At 45.4% G+C, this 22982-nt stretch overlaps 1 protein-coding gene across 1 annotated transcript; it reads left to right on the top strand.

The window, feature by feature from the left end:
* Positions 1–7235: 7235 nt before the first annotated feature.
* LOC139412711 (NTPase KAP family P-loop domain-containing protein 1-like) lies at positions 7236–21380 on the top strand. The gene is made up of 12 exons (XM_071159375.1): positions 7236–7299; positions 9624–9752; positions 12064–12338; positions 13840–14004; positions 14381–14653; positions 14975–15190; positions 18718–18831; positions 18962–19384; positions 19635–19769; positions 19854–19955; positions 20050–20244; positions 21087–21380. Exons 1-12 carry the CDS (start codon positions 7287–7289, stop codon positions 21378–21380), a joined length of 2334 nt encoding a protein of 777 aa, XP_071015476.1. The 5' UTR covers positions 7236–7286.
* The last annotated feature ends 1602 nt before the right edge of the window (positions 21381–22982 follow it).

The raw sequence follows: 22982 nt of genomic DNA, 5'->3' as shown, positions 1-22982 counted from the left end.
TTGCAGTACCACCCCAACTGGACTTTAGTATAAACCACGTTTCCCCAACTGGCGGCTCACGGGTGGTTTTATTTGTCCCCCCAAGTTTTAATGAGCAAAACAAATAACCATAATAGACTGTAAACACACCAGGAAATCAGCTCCAAGTGATTTTAAATACAAATATAATAATTTGTATTCATTTATTTTTATTGAACCTTTATTTAACTAGGCAAGTCAGTTAATAAGAACGAATTCTTATTTACACTGACGGCCTACGGGGGAACAGTGGGTTAACTGCCTTGTTCAGGGGCAGAGAGAGAGATTTTAACCTTGTCAGCTCGGGATTCGATCCAGCAACCGGTTACTGGCCCAAGTGGTGGAAAAAGTACCCAATTGTCAATCTTGAGTAAAAGTAAAGATACCTTAATTAATATAACATTTCTCAAGGGGAAGTCACACAGTAAAATACTGCTTGAGTTAAAGTCTAAAAGTGTTTGATTTTAAATATACTTAAGTATCAAAAGTACATGTATTTGATAAAATATATTTAAGTATAAATCATTTCAAATTCCATATATTAAACAAACCAGACGGCACCATTTTCTTGTTTTTTTACATTTACGGATAACCAGGGGCATGCTCCAACACTCAGACATGATTTACAAACGAAACATTTGTGTTTAGTGAGCCCGCCAGATCAGAGACAATAGGGAGGACCAGAGATTTTCTCATGATAAGTGCGTGAATTGGACCATTTTTTCTGTCCTGCTAAATGCATTCTAAATGTACAAAGTATAAATATTTATTTAATGTAGTGTATAATATTTATATTTGTGTATGTGACGGTTGTTAAAGTACTATGTGAATTTCACCAGCCTCATATATTAATATGTCGTGTTGATCTGTTATTATGCATGCCTGCATCCTGGGAGAAGGGGAGTGTGTACTTACGTTTTGCCCTGCGTGCTCGTGCTCAAATCATTTTGATGCACTGAGAGAGGTAGGCACGCCTTTTCTGTCGTCTTCAGAAACGTTTGATTCTTTTAAGCACAAAGTCATACACACAGTGTTTTGTTCATGAATAATGTTGTATATTTAGAGGTTACTCATAAGTGGATGGTGTTGTTAAGATGCACTTGTAATTGTACTTTTTAGGATGATATCAATATTCTGAATTCAACATGTGGTTAATAGCAGGCTATTTTATTGTATGTGTGAACGATGGTTAGCTCCTCGAATGATCCCAGACCCTCCTATTGTGCATCTGTTGTAGAAAGAGGTGACGATTCACAGAACATAATGTGGCTCTACAAATGTTTTATTTCCTTTTGGATGCAGGTATGTGGTTTTATCTATGTATAATATGTCACGTGTTGATGCATAATAAGGAGAGGCTGTACTCATTGTTGAATTCGAAAATAATTTTGATGCACTATGAGAGAAAGAGGCGGACGACTCGCAGAACATAATGTGGCTCTACAAATGTTTTATTTCCTTTTGGATACAGATGCAAGATGCAGAGAGTCAGTTCTGATTCATTAAAACTACCTGATCTCCAAAGTCCACGTCTATAGTGTCAATTAACCACACACAACGCAGAGTTACAGCGGTGCAGCACAGCGCCGGTTACATGTATACATATATACAGTACCAGTCAAAAGTTTGGACACACCTACTCATTCAAAAAAATATGTATTTTTATTTTTTTTAACTATTTAGTACTTTGTAGAATAATAGTGAAGACATCATAACTATGAAATAACACATGCGGTAACCAAAATGGTGTTAAACAAATCAAAATAGATTTTAGATTCTTCAAAGTAGCCGCCTTCTACCTTGAGGACAGCTTTGCTCACTCTTGGCATTCTCTCAACCAGCTTCATGAGGAATGCTTTTCCAACAGACTTGAATGAGTTCCCACATATGCTGAGCACTTGTTGGGTGCTTTTCCTTCACTCTGTAGTCCAATTTATCCCAAACCATCTCAATTGGGTTGAGGTCGGGTGATTGTGGAGGGCCAGGTCATCTGATGCAGCACTCCACCATTCTCCTTCTTGGTCAAATATCCCTTCTTGGTCAAATATCCCTTGCTGTGGTAGCCATGCTGGTTAAGTGTGCCTTGAATTCTAAATAAATCCCAGACAGTGTCACCAGCACACCACCTCCTCCATGCTTCACGGTGGGAACCACGGAGATCATCCATTCACCTACTCTGCGTCTCACAAAGAGGCAGCGGCTGGAAGCAAAAATCTGAAATTTGGACTCATCAGACCAAAGGACAGATTTCCACCGGTATAATGTCCAGTGCTCGTGTTTCTTGGCCCAATCAAGTCTCTTCTTATTATTGGTGTCCTTTAGTAGTGGTTTCTTTGCAGCAATTTGACCATGAAGGCCTGATTCACGCAGTCTCCTCTGAACAGTTAATGTTGGAGATGTGTCTGTTACTTGAACTCTGTGAAACATTTATTTGGCCTGCAATCTGAGCTGCAGTTACCTCTAATGAACTTATCCTCTGCAGCAGAGGTAACTCTGGGTCTTCCTTTCCTGTGATGGTCCTGATGAGAGACAGTTAACTCTAATGAACTTATCCTCTGCAGCAGAGGTAACTCTGGGTCTTCCTTTCCTGTGGCGGTCCTGATGAGAGACAGTTAACTCTAATGAACTTATCCTCTGCAGCAGAGGTAACTCTGGGTCTTCCTTTCCTGTGGCGGTCCTCATGAGAGACAGTTAACTCTAATGAACGTATCCTCTGCAGCAGAGGTAACTCTGGGTCTTCCTTTCCTGTGGCGGTCCTCATGAGAGACAGTTAACTCTAATGAACGTATCCTCTGCAGCAGAGGTAACTCTGGGTCTTTCTTTCCTGTGGCGGTCCTCATGAGAGTCAGTTTCATCATAGCGCTTGATGGTTTTTACGACTGCACTTCTTCAAATGTTCCAGATTGACTGACCTTCTGACCTTGTCTTAAATTAATGATGGACTGTCGTTTCTCTTTGCTTATTTGAGCTGTTCTTGTCATAATATGGACTTGGTATTTTACCAAATAGGGCTATCTTCTGTATCCCACCCCTACCCCGTTACAACACAACTGATTGACTCAAATGCATTAAGAAGGAAAGAAATTCCACAAATGAACTTTTAACAAGGCACACTTGTTAATTGAAATGCAGTCCAGGTGACTTCCTCATGAAGCTGGTTGAGAGAATTCCAAGAGTGTGCAAAGCTGTCATCAAGGCAAAGGGTGGCTACTTTAAAGAATCTAAAATATTTTGTTTAACACTTTTTTGGTTACTACATGATTCCATATGTGTTATTTCATTGTTTTGATGCCTTCACTATTATCCTACAATGTAGAAATTGTAAAAAATTTATAAAAACCCTTGAAGGAGTAAGTGTTCTAAAACGTTTGACTGGTACTGTATATCCACAGTGTTCTGTCATCATTCTTGCTCTGTGGAGGAACTTGTGGCTTCAAGCAACCCTACAGCTACAGCCAGTACATGTCAGTACAGGCCCGAGTACAGTCTGAACAGCCCGTTGTCATAGCAGACATACCATCATTAGATCAAGTATTCAGGAACTTTAAACTGCAGCCCCTTCCCCTCCCTGCCGCTTAGCCCCGCCCTCTTCTATCAGTTCACAGATCTGAAAGGACAGGATAGGTGGAAACAACAATCAATAGGCTGTGTGGTGTGTGGAACCTCCGCCATGTTGCTTTCACCCAGGTCTTTCATGTATTCCTTTCAGTTACCCCTGAGGAGGTGGGATCTAGGGAGGGGGAGGGAGCTGAGGTCTGAAATGGAATCTAGAATCAGGTAATGATAGATGTATCCAAGGCAACGGTTCTTAAAGTTCTACTGCTACCTCACTTCCTGGTGAGAGTCATTGAACCATAGCTAAAGAGACTTATCCCCAGGCTAACATTCCACATTCCTAATATAATATAGAGAATTGCTCAAGAAGGGAATAGTGAAGACAACTTGTGTAAGTTGGCCTCCCGAGTGGCGCAGTGGTCTAAGGCACTGGAGATTCTGGGTTCGAATCCAGCTAGGCCTATTCAATGAAACCCTGGCTGTTGACGTAGGAAACAGATCGCAAAGCAGGGAATCACCATTCCCCGCTGAGCTCATTTCTGGAAATGGGCAAGTTCACCTTTCTCATCCATAAACACATACAGTATCAAGTGCAACTTCACTGTCCTCTGCAGCTCACAGCAGCAGGATGGGGAGTCTGTTCATCAGGAGGGATGGCTACCGTGGAGGCTCAAAACAATGATTAGGATCACATTTCCTCCATTTAAATATTAGACCTATGGGGACACCTATACATTTGGCTACCAGGCACGGGTGATCATTGTAGCCTTTTATTGTCTGGACATGATGTTGAAATATCTTCACGCCAGGCTTCCTTCATAGACTCAACTGAATGGAAGAAATACAGTTAAGAATTACAGGGGGCTGTTTAGAAAGAAAAGAAAACGTTAAGATTGAAAGGCCAGTCTCTTTGGCAATGACAAGGAGTGGCAAGGAGTGGATTGTTAGCTAAAGAGACTCGTAGTCAAGCTAATTGAGCCCTACAGACAGACGGAATAGAGAGAGAGACCCCTACAGACAGACCACATAGAGAGAGAGACCCCTACAGACAGACCAAATAGAGAGAGAGAGAGCCCTACAGACAGACGGAATAGAGAGAGAGACCCCTACAGACAGACCGAATAGAGAGAGAGAGCCCTACAGACAGACCGAATAGAGAGAGAGAGCCCTACAGACAGACCAAATAGAGAGAGAGAGAGCCCTACAGACAGACGGAATAGAGAGAGAGAGAGAGAGCCCTACAGACAGACGGAATAGAGAGAGAGAGAGCGAGAGAGCCCTACAGACAGACGGAATGGAGAGAGAGAGCCCTACAGACAGACCGAATAGAGAGAGAGAGCCCTACAGACAGACCGAATAGAGAGAGACCCCTACAGACAGACCGAATAGAGAGAGAGAGAGAGAGAGAGCCCTACAGACAGACCGAATAGAGAGAGAGAGCCCTACAGACAGACCGAATAGAGAGAGAGAGAGAGAGAGAGAGAGCCCTACAGACAGACCGAATAGAGAGAGAGCCCTACAGACAGACCGAATAGAGAGAGAGAGAGAGAGCCCTACAGACAGACCGAATAGAGAGAGAGACCCCTACAGACAGACCGAATAGAGAGAGAGCCCTACAGACAGACCGAATAGAGAGAGAGACCCCTACAGACAGACCGAATAGAGAGAGCCCTACAGACAGACCGAATAGAGAGAGAGAGCCCTACAGACAGACCGAATAGAGAGAGAGAGCCCTACAGACAGACCGAATAGAGAGAGAGAGCCCTACAGACAGACCGAATAGAGAGAGAGAGAGAGAGAGCCCTACAGACAGACCAAATAGAGAGAGAGAGCCCTACAGACAGACCGAATAGAGAGAGAGAGCCCTACAGACAGACCGAATAGAGAGAGAGAGCCCTACAGACAGACCGAATAGAGAGAGAGAGCCCTACAGACAGACCGAATAGAGAGAGAGAGAGCCCTACAGACAGACCGAATAGAGAGAGAGAGAGAGCCCTACAGACAGACCGAATAGAGAGAGAGGGAGAGAGAGAGCCCTACAGACAGACGGAATAGAGAGAGAGAGCCCTACAGACAGACGGAATAGAGAGAGAGAGAGAGAGAGAGCCCTACAGACAGACTGAATAGAGAGAGAGAGCCCTACAGACAGACCAAATAGAGATAGCCCTACAGACAGACCAAATAGAGAGAGAGAGAGCCCTACAGACAGAAGGAGAAATGATCTAGTGAATAATTAGCTTTTAGCTGATATCTGCATTGTAAAGCTGTACAGCGGGCAGGAAGTTAGCCAGGCAGGCCCTGGGCTAGGGGTGTAAAGTTCACCACACCTTAGCCATTGTAGAGGTGGGTAGCAGCATTCTCTCTGTGGATCTCTCTCTCAGTCACAACAAGACAACATCTATTGATCCTGTTCCTGATCTGTGTTAGGAGGAGGAGTGGGTTCTGAGACTTCCAACTGAAAGGTAAGACCTCTGTTTCATCTGATGGGTTTTGATTGGATACAGGGCATTGTAGTGTACCTCAGATAGCTGAATTCTAAGTGGTTGCTCATGGTCAGTAAGCACTATGCTATCTTATAAAGAACACACCCACCTTATCCTGGACACACCCACCTTATCTTGGACACACCCACATTATCCTGGACACACCCACCTTATCCTGGATACACCCACTTTATCCTGGCAAGTCCGACTAACTGCATGTACACTACACATAGCCTATTGGATGAATAGTAACTCAGTAACTCACTGGATGTATAGGAACTCAGTAACTCACTGGATGTATAGTAACTCACTGGATGTATAGTAACTCAGTAACTCACTGGATGTATAGTAACTCAGTAACTCACTGGATGTATAGGAACTCAGTAACTCACTGGATGTATAGGAACTCAGTAACTCACTGGATGTATAGTAACTCACTGGATGTATAGTAACTCAGTAACTCACTGGATGTATAGGAACTCAGTAACTCACTGGATGTATAGTAACTCAGTAACTCACTGGATGTATAGTAACTCAGTAACTCACTGGATGTATAGGAACTCAGTAACTCACTGGATGTATAGTAAGTAACTCAGTAACTCACTGGATGTATAGGAACTCAGTAACTCACTGGATGTATAGTACCTCAGTAACTCACTGGATGTATAGGAACTCACTGAATGTATAGTAAGTCTAAATAGCACCAGAATGACAGACACTGTATACATTGAGGTGTATTTTGTCACCAAGTCATTTTATTTCTATATCATCTACTGCTGCACTTTCTATATAACACTGCTGTTATATTAGTATTCAATTCCCCAACCCTCCCTCTCTCTCCCTCTTTTTCCCTCCTCCTTCTCATTCACCTCCACCCTCTCTCTCTCTGTTTCTCTCTGTCTCTCTCTGTCTCTCTCTCTACCTCTCTCCCACTCTGTGTCCCTTCTCTTTCTCTCTCTCTCTCTCTCTCCCTCTCTTTTCCCTCCCCCTTCTCATTCACCTCCACCCTCTCTCTCTCCCTCTCTTTTCCCTCCCCCTTCTCATTCACCTCCACCCTCTCTCTCTCCCTCTCCTTTTCCCTCCCCCTTCTCATTCACCTCCACCCTCTCTCTCTCTCTCCCTCCCTCTCTTTCACCTGAGGATTTGTAAGTGTTATTCTTGTCATTCACAGATCACAAACAGCCATACATTACCATTATTCTCTGGGTGCCGTTGGCAACAACCAATACAATGATAACAAAAGGTGAGCTCTCTCTTGAGAGAGATCATTGAGATTCCAGATTCCATTTCCTCCTCCAAATTGTTAGTTTCTAGGGTCCCTCACTCTCAACCCATCTCTGAGTTACCCTAGACCAATTATGGCTGTGTGAACAGAATAGAACAGAACAGCACCTGAGTGTTTGCATAATGATGTACTGGGCCTGTTCTGTAGCAGCTGGAATACACAAACACAGGACAGTGTCCCAAATGGCACCCTATTCCCTATGTAGTGCACCTCTTTGGACCAGGGCCCTATTCCCTATGTAGTGCACTACTTTGGTCCAGGGCCCTATTCCCCCATAGGGTTCTGGTCAAAAGTAGTGCACTACATAGGGAATAGGGCCCAGGTCCAAAGTAGTGCACTACATAGGGAATAGGGAGCCATTTCAGATGCAGTCATACTGTAGGTTTTAAAAAGAGGAAGTTGTGTGCAACTGGTATTAATTAGGACATTTGATAACGTTTATTATCCCATTGGAGGAAATTCATGTGGTCACATGCTTTAGTAATACATATTTACAGTGGAGGTCACTCCCATCATTCAGAAAACACTGTCAATCATTAAATACATATCTTTTGGTATATATTTCATTAGTCCATTGTTGATATAGTCCCCAAAATGTTTTGCAGGTCAGATATTGAATTTTCAAAATTAACAGTGGGACAAAAAAGTATTTAGTCAGCCACCAATTGTGCAAGTTCTCCCACTTAAAAAGATGAGAGAGGCCTGTAATTTTCATCATATGTACACTTCAACTATGACAGACAAAATGAGAAGAAAACAATCCAGAAAATCACATTGTAGGATTTTTAATTTATTTATTTATTTGAATTTATTTGCAAATTATGGTGGAAAATAAGTATTTGGTCAATAACAAAAGTTTATCTCAATACTTTGTTATATACCCTTTGTTGGCAATGACAGAGGTCAAACGTTTTCTGTAAGTCTTCACAAGGTTTTCACACACTGTTGCTGGTATTTTGGCCCATTCCTCCATGCAGATATCCTCTAGAGCAGTGATGTTTTGGGGCTGTTGCTGGGCAACACAGACTTTCAACTCCTTCCAAAGATTTTCTATGGGGTTGAGATCTGGAGACTGGCTAGGCCACTCCAGGACCTTGAAATGCTTCTTACGAAGCCACTCCTTCGTTGCCCGGGCGGTGTGTTTGGGATCATTGTCATGCTGAAAGACCCAGCCACATTTCATCTTCAATGCCCTTGCTGTTGGAAGGAGGTTTTCACTCGAAATCTCACTAAACATGGCCCCATTCATTGAGTTTTTACCAAAAAGTTATATTTGGTTTCATCTGACCATATGACATTCTCCCAATCTTCATCTGGATCATCCAAATGCTCTCTAGCAAACTTCAGACGGGCCTGGACATGTACTGGCTTAGGCAGGGGGACACGTCTGGCACTGCAGGATTTGAGTCCCTGGCGGCATAGTGTGTTACTGATGGTAGGCTTTGTTACTTTGGTCCCAGCTCTCTGCAGGTCATTCACTAGGTCCCCCCGTGTGGTTCTGGGATTTTTGCTCACCGTTCTTGTGATCATTTTGACCCCACGGGGTGAGATCTTGCGTGGAGCCCCAGATCAAGGGAGATTATCAGTGGTCTTGTATGTCTTCCATTTCCTAATAATTGCTCCCACAGTTGATTTCTTCAAACCAAGCTGCTTATCTATTGCAGATTCAGTCTTCCCAGCCTGGTGCAGGTCTACAATTTTGTTTCTGGTGTCCTTTTGACAGCTCTTTGGTCTTGGTCATAGTGGAGTTTGGAGTGTGACTGTTTGAGGTTGTGGACAGGTGTCTTTTATACTGATAACAAGTTCAAACAGGTGCCATTAATACAGGCAATGAGTGGAGGACAGAGGAGCCTCTTAAAGAAGAAGTTACAGGTCTATGAGAGCCAGAAATCTTGCTTGTTTGTAGGTGACCAAATACTTATTTTCCACCATAATTTTACAAATAAATTCATTAAAAATCCTACAAAAAAAAATTCAGGATTTTTTTTTTTTTTTTTTTCATTTTGTCTGTCATAGTTAAAGTGTACCTATGATGAAAATTACAGGCCTCTCTCATCGTTTTAAGTGGGAGAACTTGCACAATTGGTGGCGGACGAAATAATTTTTTGCCCCACTGTATAACTTTCAAAATACAGAAATACAGCCGGTATTTTGGTCCATTTATTTTTATCTTGTAGATGTTTTGTTTGTAGTTTCCCACTACATTTTAACTACTTAACCGAACCTATCAAAATGCCTGGAAGGAACGTCCTGTGTTACATTTATCTCTCTTGATTCTATAGATTTGCCGTCGGATCACATCTATGCGTACGCTCTGTCCAAGACTCTGATTAAAGTGTCCTCTCCTGCTACAGTGGGCCTCTACTCATCATGTCAGAACCGCATCAACATGATCCTCAGATATATAGAGGGTAGGTAGACACCACATGATCCTGTCTTATAGAGGGTAGACACCACATGATCCTGTCTTATAGAGGGTAGACACCACATGATCCTGTCTCATAGAGGGTAGGTAGACACCACATGATCCTGTCTTATAGAGGGTAGGTAGACACCACATGATCCTGTCTCATAGAGGGTAGGTATACATCACATGATCCTGTCTTATAGAGGGTAGGTAGACACCACATAATCCTGTCTCATAGAGGGTAGGTAGACACCACATGATCCTGTCTCATAGAGGGTAGGTAGACACCACATGATCCTGTCTCATAGAGGGTAGGTAGACACCACATGATCCTGTCTTATAGAGGGTAGGTAGACACCACATGATCCTGTCATATAAAGGGTAGACACAACATGATCCTGTCATATAGAGGGTAGGTAGACACAACATGATCCTGTCTTATAGAGGGTAGACACAACATGATCCTGTCATATAGAGGGTAGGTAGACACCACATGATCCTGTCTTATAGAGGGTAGGTAGACACCACATGATCCTGTCTTATAGAGGGTAGACACAACATGATCCTGTCATATAGAGGGTAGGTAGACACCATATGATCCTGTCTCATAGAGGGTAGGTAGACACCGCATGATCCTGTCTCATATAGGGTAGGTAGACACAACATGATCCTGTCATATAGAGGGTAGGTAGACACCACATGATCCTGTCTCATAGAGGGTAGGTAGACACCACATGATCCTGTCTCATAGAGGGTAGGTAGACACCACATGATCCTGTCTCATAGAGGGTAGGTAGACACCACATGATCCTGTCTTATAGAGGGTAGGTAGACACCACATGATCCTGTCTCATAGAGGGTAGGTAGACACCACATGATCCTGTCTCATAGAGGGTAGGTAGAAAACCACATGATCCTGTCTTATAGAGGGTAGGTAGACACCACATGATCCTGTCTCATAGAGGGTAGGTAGACACCACATGATCCTGTCTCATAGAGGGTAGGTAGACACCACATGATCCTGTCTTATAGAGGGTAGGTAGACACCACATGATCCTGTCTCATAGAGGGTAGGTAGACACCACATGATCCTGTCTTATAGAGGGTAGGTAGACACCACATAATCCTGTCTCATAGAGGGTAGGTAGACACCACATGATCCTGTCTCATAGAGGGTAGGTAGACACCACATGATCCTGTCTCATAGAGGGTAGGTAGACACCACATGATCCTGTCTTATAGAGGGTAGGTAGACACCACATGATCCTGTCATATAGAGGGTAGACACAACATGATCCTGTCATATAGAGGGTAGGTAGACACAACATGATCCTGTCTTATAGAGGGTAGACACAACATGATCCTGTCATATAGAGGGTAGGTAGACACCACATGATCCTGTCTCATAGAGGGTAGGTAGACACCGCATGATCCTGTCTTATAGAGGGTAGGTAGACACCACATGATCCTGTCTTATAGAGGGTAGACACAACATGATCCTGTCATATAGAGGGTAGGTAGACACCACATGATCCTGTCTCATAGAGGGTAGACACCACATGATCCTGTCTTATAGAGGGTAGGTAGACACCACATGATCCTGTCTCATAGAGGGTAGGTAGACACCACATGATCCTGTCTCATAGAGGGTAGGTAGACACCACATGATCCTGTCTCATAGAGGGTAGGTAGACACAACATGATCCTGTCTCATAGAGGGTAGGTAGACACAACATGATCCTGTCTCATAGAGGGCAGGTAGACACCACATGATCCTGTCTCATAGAGGGTAGGTAGACACCACATGATCCTTATAGAGGGTAGGTAGATACAACATGATCCTGTCTTATAGAGGGTAGGTAGACACCACATGATCCTGTCTCATAGAGGGTAGGTAGACACCACATGATCCTGTCTCATAGAGGGTAGGTAGACACAACATGATCCTGTCTCATATAGGGTAGATATAGAGGGTAGTTACACCCAACATGATCCTGTCTCATAGAGGGTAGGTAGACACCACATGATCCTGTCTCATAGAGGGTAGTTACACACAACATGATCCTGTCTCATAGAGGGTAGGTAGACACCACATGATCCTGACATATAGAGGGTAGATACAACATGTTTCTGTCATATAGAGGGTAGATACAACATGATCCTGTCATATATAGTGTTGACGATATTCATCCAAGCAGGATGCTCAGCGTTAGAAAGTAGCCCTAACACCCAGAGCTAGAATGAATATATCCTTATCTCACTGTTCTCTTTCTCTCTCTCTCTCTGTCTCTCTTGCTCGCTCGCTCCTTGACTAGTCCACATGGAGCAGGAGGCAGAGAGGAGGGAGCAGAGTTACCAGGGCAGGTCCAAGCCTCGTTCCGTCAAAGCCTCCATCACTGGTCTCCTAGCTCTGATCTGCAGGCTGCTGTTCTACCGACCCGTCTGGACCGAGGAGAACCAGCGGCGGAAGAATGTCCGGTTCATCTATGTTCGGTTCTCCGCATGGCACTTCGCCGGGAGTGACCTCCTCTGGGCGGGGCTGGTGATGAGACTGTGCCTGGCACTGCAGGAGAGCTTTGGGAAACTTCAGGTGGGTTACCTAGAGGTTAGAGGTTAACTTCAGGTAGGTAGCCTAGAGGTTAAAGGTTAACTTCAGGTAGGTAGCCTAGAGTTTAGAGGTTAACTTCAGGTAGGTAGCCTAGAGGCTAGAGGTTAACTTCAGGTAGGTAGCCTAGAGGTTAGAGGTTAACTTCATGTAAGTAACCTAGAGGTTAGAGGTTGACTTCAGGTAGGTAACCTAGAGGTTGACTTCAGGTAGGTAACCTAGAGGTTAGAGGTTAACTTCAGGTCGGTGACCTAGAGGTTAGAGATTGACTTCAGGTAGGTGACCTAGAGGTTAGAGGTTAACTTCATGTAAGTAACCTAGAGGTTAACTTCAGGTCGGTGACCTAGAGGTCAGAGATTGACTTCAGGTAGGTAACCTAGAGGTTAGAGGTTAACTTCATGTAAGTAACCTAGAGGTTAGAGGTTCACTTCAGGTAGGTGACCTAGAGGTTGACTTCAGGTAGGTGACCTAGAGGTTAGAGGTTAACTTCAGGTAGGTGACCTAGAGGTTAGAGGTTAACTTCAGGTAGGTAGCCTAGAGGCTAGAGGTTAACTTCAGGTAGGTAGTCTAGAGGTTAGAGGTTAACTTCAGGTAGGTAACCTAGAGGTTAGAGGTTAACTTCATGTAAGTAACCTAGAGGTTAGAGGTTGACTTCAGGTAGGTAACCTAGAGGTTGACTTCAGGTAGGTAACCTAGAGGTTAGAGGTTAACTTCAGGTCGGTGACCTAGAGGTTAGAGATTGACTTCAGGTAGGTGACCTAGAGGTTAGAGGTTAACTTCATGTAAGTAACCTAGAGGTTAGAGGTTAACTTCAGGTCGGTGACCTAGAGGTCAGAGATTGACTTCAGGTAGGTAACCTAGAGGTTAGAGGTTAACTTCATGTAAGTAACCTAGAGGTTAGAGGTTGACTTCAGGTAGGTAACCTAGAGGTTGACTTCAGGTAGGTAACCTAGAGGTTAGAGGTTAACTTCAGGTCTGTGACCTAGAGGTTAGAGATTGACTTCAGGTAGGTGACCTAGAGGTTAGAGGTTCACTTCAGGTAGGTGACCTAGAGGTTAGAGGTTAACTTCAGGTAGGTGACCTACAGGTTGACTTCAGGTAGGTAACCTAGAGGTTGACTTCAGGTAGGTAACCCAGTGGTTAGTGGTTGACTTCATGTAGGTAACCTAGAGGTTGACTTCAGGTAGGTAACCTAGAGGCTAGAGGTTGACTTCAAGTAGGTGACCTAGAGGTTAGAGGTATACTTCAGGTAGGTGACCTAGAGGTTAGAGGTTCACTTCAGGTAATTAACCTAGAGGTTGACTTCCGGTAGGTAACCTAGAGGTTAGCGGTCTCCCTCATAAAATAGGTCCTTTGACCTCAACAGGACTTCCTGTATAAATAATGGTTAAATCCAATAAGAGGTGAGAGCTTTGTCAGTTCCAAACCCAGTTCTGACTGGAAACATCAAGATAACGGACAAGAAAGTCTTCTTGTTGTTCTTCAGCTGGGTCTGTACCGCGTGGCGCAGCACAACGAGGAGGATGAGGTGAGGAAGAAGGTGATTGAAAACACATCGTCAGAGTGGAGATCTAAGAAGTTCTGCTGTTTCCCTCTCTGGTCCCTGGTCCTGGCCGTGCTGCTGGCTGCTCTCACAGTCCTCGTCTTTCTGGTGAGAATCAGAAGGTTGTTAGAGGTTGCTTCCCAAATGACACTCTTTTGCCTTCAATGTGCACTACCTTGGAGTAAAAGTAGTGCACTATGTAGGGAACGGGGTTCCAACCTGGGATAGAACCATAGTAACAAGTCCATTCATGTTCTAGTATCCCATAATATGTTTAGCATAAACAAGGAAGAATTGTAAACAAAGGGACCAGTAAAGCAAGGTGATACAATATGACTACGAGTGAGGGAATCTTTGGTAGCATGAAAAAGTTCACCAATCAGCATTAAGATGGAAAAATAACACATTCATTGTGAATTTCAGCAAACAAGTCAGAGAACACGGAGTAGGACGTTGTCCTGACCTTGTGTTCCTGCACCTATAGGTGAAGTATGGCTTCCCGGAGGTTCCAGACGCACCTGAACTGGACGGACTGGGATCCGGAAACGGAACAGGAGGAGAAGAAGGTCCGAGTGAAGCCCAAAGAGGGACCGGCGTGTTGGAGGGCCTGGCGTTCGCTGTCTTCGGGCTTCCTGCAGCAGCAGCTATACGATTCATCTTCCAGATGGGAAAGAACCTGATCTTCAACCAGGACCTGCACGTCCGTAAGGCGCTGGACAACGAGAGGGTCAGCGGCCAACTGGGGTTCATGAACGAGGTGAGGGAGGATATAATGGCACCCTATTCCCTACAGAGTGCACTACTTTAGACCAGGGCCCTATGGCACCCTATTTCCTACATAGTACACTATTTTAGATCAATTCACCAACTTTTGACCAATGAATCAGCTCCCTAACCTGCTTTCTCCAACTTTTTATCTTTCTTTCTCTCTCACTCTCTCTATCACCTCTCTCACTTTCTCTATCACCTCTCTCACTCTCTCTATCACCTCTCTCACTTTCTCTATCACCTCTCTCTCTCTGTTTCTCTGCCTCTGTTTGTCTCTCTCTCTTTCTCTCTCTCTCCCTTCCTCTCCCAGGTGAGGAAGGAGATGTGGCTGTTGTCCAGGTTCATCCTGTTCATGGAGGTGTTTGAGCAGAGGAGGATCCGCGTGGTTCTGGAGATCACTAACCTGGATCGATGTGCTCCTAAGAAGATCGTTGGTGTCCTGGATGCTATCAGTATACTGCTCTCTGATGAGGAGTCCCCCTTTATCTCTCTGCTGGCAGTCAACCCTGAGGTCCTGGTTCAACAGGTACATATTGTGTTATCAGTCAACCCTGAGGTCCTTGTTCAACAGGTACATATTATATCAGTCAACCCTGAGGTCCTGGTTCAACAGGTACATATTATATTATCAGTCAACCCTGAGTCAACCCTGAGGTCCTCAGTCAACCCTGAGGTCCCGGTTCAACAGGTACATATTGTGTTATCAGTCAACCCTGAGGTCCTGGTTCAACAGATACACATTATATTATCAGTCAACCCTGAGGTCCTGGTTCAACAGATACACATTATATTGTCAGTCAACCCTGAGGTCCTGGTTCAACAGATACACATTATATTATCAGTCAACCCTGAGGTCCTCAGTCAACCCTGAGGTCCTGGTTCAACAGGTACATATTGTATTATCAGTCAACCCTGAGGTCCTGGTTCAACAGGTACATATTGTATTATCAGTCAACCCTGAGGTCCTGGTTCAACGGGTACATATTGTGTCATCAGTCAACCCTGAAGTCCTGGTTCAACAGGTACATATTGTGTTATCAGTCAACCCTGAGGTCCTGGTTCAACAGGTACATCTTATATTATCAGTCAACCCTGAGGTCCTGGTTCAACAGGTACATATTGTTATATCAGTCAACCCTGAGTCAACCCTGAGGTCCTCAGTCAACCCTGAGGTCCTGGTTCAACAGGTACATATTGTGTTATCAGTCAACCCTGAGTCAACCCTGAGGTCCTCAGTCAACCCTGAGTCAACCCTGAGGTCCTCAGTCAACCCTGAGTCAACCCTGAGGTCCTCAGTCAACCCTGAGGTCCTGGTTCAACAGGTACATATTGTATTATCAGTCAACCCTGAGTCAGCCCTGAGGTCCTCAGTCAACCCTGAGGTCCTGGTTCAACAGGTACATATTGTGTTATCAGTCAACCCTGAGGTCCTGGTTCAACAGGTACATCTTATATTATCAGTCAACCCTGAGGTCCTGGTTCAACAGGTACATATTGTTATATCAGTCAACCCTCAGTCAACCCTGAGGTCCTGGTTCAACAGGTACATATTGTGTTATCAGTCAACCCTGAGTCAACCCTGAGGTCCTCAGTCAACCCTGAGTCAACCCTGAGGTCCTCAGTCAACCCTGAGTCAACCCTGAGGTCCTCAGTCAACCCTGAGGTCCTGGTTCAACAGGTACATATTGTATTATCAGTCAACCCTGAGTCAGCCCTGAGGTCCTCAGTCAACCCTGAGGTCCTGGTTCAACAGGTACATATTGTGTTATCAGTCAACCCTGAGGTCCTCAGTCAACCCTGAGGTCCTGGTTCAACAGGTACATATTGTGTTATCAGTCAACCCTGAGTCAACCCTGAGGTCCTCAGTCAACCCTGAGGTCCTGGTTCAACAGGTACATATTGTGTTATCAGTCAACTCTGAGTCAACCCTATACATTCTATTATATTCTATACATATGAACAACAACTTACAGACAGACGCATACAAACAATGGCCAGACCCGCAGGCTCACACCCCCATCCCGGACCACACCCCCATCCCGGACCACACCCGGATCCCAGACCACACCCCCATCCCTGACCACACCCCCATCCCTGACCCCACCCCCATCCCTGACCACACCCCCACCCTTGACCACACCCCATCCCAGACCACACACCCATCCCTGACCACACCCCCATCCCTAGTGCCTGCATCATTGTTTGCCACTTGGCCTTAAATTGTGCCAATTTGTTTTCTCGTCACCCATGCTATTTCAATAATAAATCATTAGATGTTTTCATTGTGTTAATGATGGCGGATCATTTCATTTCCACGTTCATTTGAGTCGTTTTTTTCAAGATGAGTGATGAGAAGAGAATGGTCCAGCCCGTTGGGTATCTCCCATGTCTTGAAATATGCAGACAGATTTCTACAGTTTTAATCAACAGCAGCGGTCACAGAATTAAGCCCTGTGGAAGACGCTTTTTAAATTCCCGGGTTGAGTTCAGTACTAAACAGAAATAAGTATATACAGTATAGTAGTAATAATAATAATAATAATAATAATAATAATAATAATAATAATCATAATCATAATAATCATAATACAATCTGGGTAACTGTTGGGACCCTCATGATAAGAATAAGTCACACACAGTAAAGTATATCCCCTATAGCAGTGGTTCCCAACTCCAGTCTTCCAGTACCCCAACAGTGGTACCCAACTCCAGTCCTCCCAACAGTGGTCCCAACTCCAGTCCTCCAGTGGTTCCCAACTCCAGTCCTCCCAACAGTGGTTCCCAACTCCAGTCCTCCAGTACCCCAACAGTGGTTCCCAACTCCAGTCCTCCAGTCCTCCAGTACCCCAACAGTGGTTCCCAACTCCAGTCCTCCAGTACCCCAACAGTGGTTCCCAACTCCAGTCTTCCAGTACCCCAACAGTGGTTCCCAACTCCAGTCCTCCAGTACCCCAACAGTGGTTCCCAACTCCAGTCCTCCAGTACCCCAACAGTGGTTCCCAACTCCAGTCCTCCAGTGGTTCCCAACTCCAGTCCTCCAGTGGTTCCCAACTCCAGTCCTCCAGTGGTTCCCAACTCCAGTCCTCCAGTGGTTCCCAACTCCAGTCCTCCAGTGGTTTCCAACTCCAGTCCTCCAGTACCCCAACAGTGGTTCCCAACTCCAGTCCTCCAGTACCCCAACAGTGGTTCCCAACTCCAGTCCTCCAGTACCCCAACAGTGGTTCCCAACTCCAGTCCTCCAGTACCCCAACAGTGGTTTCCAACTCCAGTCCTCCAGTACCCCAACAGTGGTTCCCAACTCCAGTCCTCCAGTACCCCAACAGTGGTTCCCAACTCCAGTCCTCCAGTGGTTCCAACTCCAGTCTTTCAGTACCCAGTGGTTCCAGTACTCCAGTGGTTCCCTCCAGTCCTCCACTACCCCCAACAGTGGTTGGGAACCACTGTTGGGGGTAGTGGAGGACTGGAGTTGGGAACCACTGTTGGGGTACTGGAGGACTGGAGTTGGGAACCACTGTTGGGGTACTGGAGGACTGGAGGACTGGAGTTGGGAACCACTGTTGGGGTACTGGAGGACTGGAGGACTGGAGTTGGGAACCACTGTTGGGGTACTGGAGGACTGGAGTTGGGAACCACTGTTGGGGTACTGGAGGACTGGAGTTGGGAACCACTGGAGGACTGGAGTTGGGAACCACTGTTGCGGTACTAGATTACTGGAGTTGGGAACCACTGTTGGGGTACTGGAGGACTGGAGTTGGGAACCACTGTTTGGGGTACTAGATTACTGGAGTTGGGAACCACTGCTGGGGTACTGGAGGACTGGAGGGAACCACTGTTGGGGTACTGGAGGACTGGAGGACTGGAGGGAACCACTGCTATAAGTCAAGTGTATATCTTCCAAAACTGCATACAAGTTAAAAAAAAAAATAGCCTCAGCACTGAAATGTTGACTATTTAAATGATTTACAGTGGAAGAAGGTGAATCAATATAATGAATATTATTTACAGTGGAAAAATGTGAATAGGGCAATAATGCAGTTTGTTTCTCTCCAACAGGTGAACTATGCAGACGGGTGCTTCAGTAAAGAAGACAGAGCCTATGCCTTCTTGAACCGCATCGTGACCCTGGCCTTCACCATACCGCCGCTCTGCCACACCTCCAAGCACAAGGTGTTCTATATGAAATGGATACATTGTATCAAATAACTCAGCGTTTGCTGCCATTCATAATCTGTGTGATGCTTCCAAAATGTGTAAAAAAAAATATATTCTCTCTCTCTCTCTCCGTCTCTCTCCCAAGGTGTTCTACAATATCATTAGCGGCCAATCAGAGATCACGGAAGAAGCCAACGGTCATGGGTCAAAGGGGATCGAGCTGAGAGAGCTGAACCTGGGCAGCCCGAAGTCATCCCTCTCCTGGATCGAGAGCACCCCCCAAACAAAGGAGACGTCAATTATTCTGACGGAGACCAGTACTCCTTTGATAGACAACGACCACATCAAGGAGGCGCACGTGGCGTTTGCGCTGAGTGAGGACGAGGTGGACAAGGCGATAGAATCAGCGCTGGAGAGCATCCTGTCCAGTAACAGAGGGAACCTCCACCACTACATCTCTGATGACACCATGTCCATGAGACGGGTCATCAACTCCATCAGGGTCACCGTGGTGCTCATGGAGGCTCTGAAGACTGAGCTGCCTCCGCCAGAGAACATCGCTGCCTGGGTACTGTAACACTCCTCTTTATGTTGTGGAGAGGGAGGGAGGGAGGGAGGGAGGGAGAGAGAGAGAGAGGGAGGGAGAGAGGGAGGGAGGGAGGGAGGGAGGGAGGGAGGGAGGGAGGGAGGGAGGGAGTCATACAAATGATAAGATTAGAAAAACGTAAGTCGGTTGGGGCGTCTGATATGTTTGTTGGCCTTTACTGTGGGGATAGAAAACATGGACTGGACTAACAGTTATGTTCACCACATTACAGGTCGTTCTTGCCAACCATTGGCCATGTCGTCTCAGCTGGATCCTACAGTGTCTGGAGGACGAGCAGCAGAGAGCAGAGATTGATGACGCTGTCGGGACGGCGACAGTCGTCGACGAGTCCAAGGCTTTGTGGGAGGTCTGCTAAATGGCATATATTATTATAATTAAATTCCACATTATTATTTTATATATTATTAATGCATTATATACATTATAATAGGTGTTCAGCGACTCGAGGATGGAGCTTCACATGATGAGGGAGGAGATCGAAGACCTGCTGGAGCAGGACGGAGATCCAGAGATGTTTGAGATGTTCCTCAAGGTGTGTGTTCCGTTTACGCTCCTTCGAGACAGATTTGAACCAGCGACCTGTGTTTGTGTGTGCAACACTTCATCTTCATCTTCCAATCGTCCAGGTGCATTTCCAGTTCAGGGTGAGAGACGCGGAGAGGTTCAAGCTGACCACGGTTAACCTGGATCATTCTATCAGGAGGGAGCTGGCACGGATCAGAGGGACCACCGGACTGAAGAATTCTGGGTGGGGGAGGAACCTGGCTCCTCTCAACATCAGGACTGTTATCAACATGACCTCTGAGGACGTCTGCAAAGCGGTAGGGGGTTGGTTGTGTCCCACATGGCACCCTATTCCCTATATAGTGCACTCCATTAGACCAGGGTCCATAGCCACCTTTAGACCTCAGATAAATACAATAAAGATGTTTTTTTTATTTTATTTAACTAGGCAAGTCTGTTAAGAACAAATTCTTATTTACAATGCCTGTCAATGAGCAGTGGGTTAACTGCCTTGTTCAGGGGCAGAATTACATATTTTTACCTTGTCAGCTCAGGGATTTGATCTAGCAACCTTTTGGTTACTAGTCCAACGCTCTAACCACTAGGCTACCTTCCTCCTCTACACTCTAACCACTAGGCTACCTGCCACCTCTACACTCTAACCACTAGGCTACCTGCCTCCTCTACACTCTAACCACTAGGCTACCTTCCTCCTCTACACTCTAACCACTAGGCTACCTGCCTCCTCTACACTCTAACCACTAGGCTACCTGCCTCCTCTACACTCTAACCACTAGGCTACCTGCCTCCATCACACTCTAACCACTAGGCTACCTGCCTCCTCTACACTCTAACCACTAGGCTACCTGCCTCCTCTACACTCTAACCACTAGGCTACCTGCCTCCTCTACACTCTAACCACTAGGCTACCTGCCTCCTCTACACTCTAACCACTAGGCTACCTGCCTCCTCTACACTCTAACCACTAGGCTACCTGCCTCCTCTACACTCTAACCACTAGGCTACCTGCCTCCATCACACTCTAACCACTAGGCTACCTGCCTCCTCTACACTCTAACCACTAGGCTACCTTCCGCCCCTAACATGTTAAACTGAAATGTTCTTTCTATGTTCTGCATCTTTCCAAATTCCCCAAAAGCTGGCGAGGATGAACCTCCCTAAGAAGTACGCAGACATTGTCCGTAGCAATGACCTCACCGGCCAGGCGCTGGTCTTCGGTGATCCCGACGACCTCAAACAGCTGCTCCAGATGACCTTCGGGGAGTGGACAACCTTCAGACTCCACTTCCTGGGTATCGGTGGGAGGGCCCAAAGTGGAGCCAAGGCCAAGGCCACGTCCCTAAACCCCAAACAACTGACCAATCAGCAGTCCAAACAACCTCATTTCGGTCCCCACAGCCACGGGTCAACATTAAATCTGTCTTTTTCTTAATGCCGTGGCGAGATAGAGATGCATGATAAACGGAATGGTCTGTGTATTGATGTGTAGTGCCCATGAGAACCTACCTATCTATTGTGTAATGACAGTGAACTGCATTCCTCTGCCAGCTCCTGTAGAGCTTTCAGTTGCTCAAACCAGGGTAAAGTTCAAAGGAATGGTAACTGGTTAATAGTTACTTAGATTACATTTTCTATTACATTTAGTTACATTTAACTGGTTAATAGTTACTTAGATTACATTTTAGATTACATTTTTTTCCACCACTAGGTGGCGCTGCCATTGGATACATGTCAAAGGGACTTACTGTCAACCAACAAAATAAAATAACACACAGAACAATTTAAAAGGGAAAAAGTATAACAAAAAGGGTCTCTACTCGTATTACAGAGGGGTAAAAGCTTCGTTCGACACCAAGTTTAACTTTGTAGCACCTACAGATGAAATATGGTCTCAAGAGGAGGAGCCTGGGTAAGGCTGAAATGTCCTAAATATACAGACTTCTTTCAATTATTTATCAATTATGCTTTTTAGATACAAATGTCAATAATATGTCAACAATCCTACCAGTGGAGGCTGCTGAGGGGAGGACGGCTCATAATAATGTCTGGAACGGAGCGAATGGAATGGCATCAAACACCTGGAAACCATGGAAACCATGTGTTTGATGTATTTGATACCATTCCGTGGATTCCGCTCCAGTCAACACCACGAGCCTGTCCTCCCCAGATAAAGTTCCTCTCCAGTCAACACCACGAGCCTGTCCTCCCCAGATAAAGTTCCTCTCCAGTCAATACCACGAGCCTGTCCTCCCCAATTAAAGTGCCACCAACCTCCTGTGAAATCCATCCCCCATTAAATTGAGTGAAAATCCCCAAAGTCATGGTGTTTAATTTTTGTCCTGGTTTCATTGGTAAGATAATGCTCCTCTCCCTACAGGTGTGATTACTACCTCTGAGGGTTTAGAGCTTGAGGTAGTCACCTTATACAAGTACTTGGGAGTGTGGCTAGACGGTACATTGTCGTTCTCTCAGCACATATCAAAGCTGCAGGCTAAAGTTAAATCTAGACCTGGTTTCCTCTATTGTCATCGCTCCTCTTTCACCCCAGCTGCCAAACTAACCCTGATTCATATGACCATCCTGCCCATGCTAGATTATGAAGACGTACTTTATAGATTGGCCATCAGATTTGCCACCAATGTTCCTCATCCTCCACATACAACACCCGTTCTGCCAGTCACATTCTGTTAAAGGTCCCCAAAGCACACACATCCCTGAGTCGCTCCTCTTTTCAGTTCGCTGCAACAAGCGACTGGAACGAGCTGCAACAAACACTCAAACTGGACAGTTTTATCTCCATCTCTTCCTTCAAAGACTCCGTCATGGACACACTAACTGACAGTTGTGGCTGCTTTGTGTGATGTATTGTTGTCTCTACGTTCTTGCCCTTTGTGCTGTTGTCTGTGCCCAATAATGTTTGTACCCTGTTTTGTGCTGCTACCATGCTGTGTTGCTACCATGTCGTGCTGCTACCATGTTGTGTTGCTACCATGTTGTGTTGCTGCCATGCTGTGTTGTTGTCTCAGGTCTCTCT

The sequence above is a fragment of the Oncorhynchus clarkii genome, chromosome 7, assembly GCF_045791955.1.
Source record: "Oncorhynchus clarkii lewisi isolate Uvic-CL-2024 chromosome 7, UVic_Ocla_1.0, whole genome shotgun sequence".
Lineage (NCBI taxonomy): Eukaryota > Metazoa > Chordata > Actinopteri > Salmoniformes > Salmonidae > Oncorhynchus > Oncorhynchus clarkii.
Note: the sequence above shows the minus strand (reverse complement) of the source record. Positions and strands in the feature narration are given on the sequence as shown.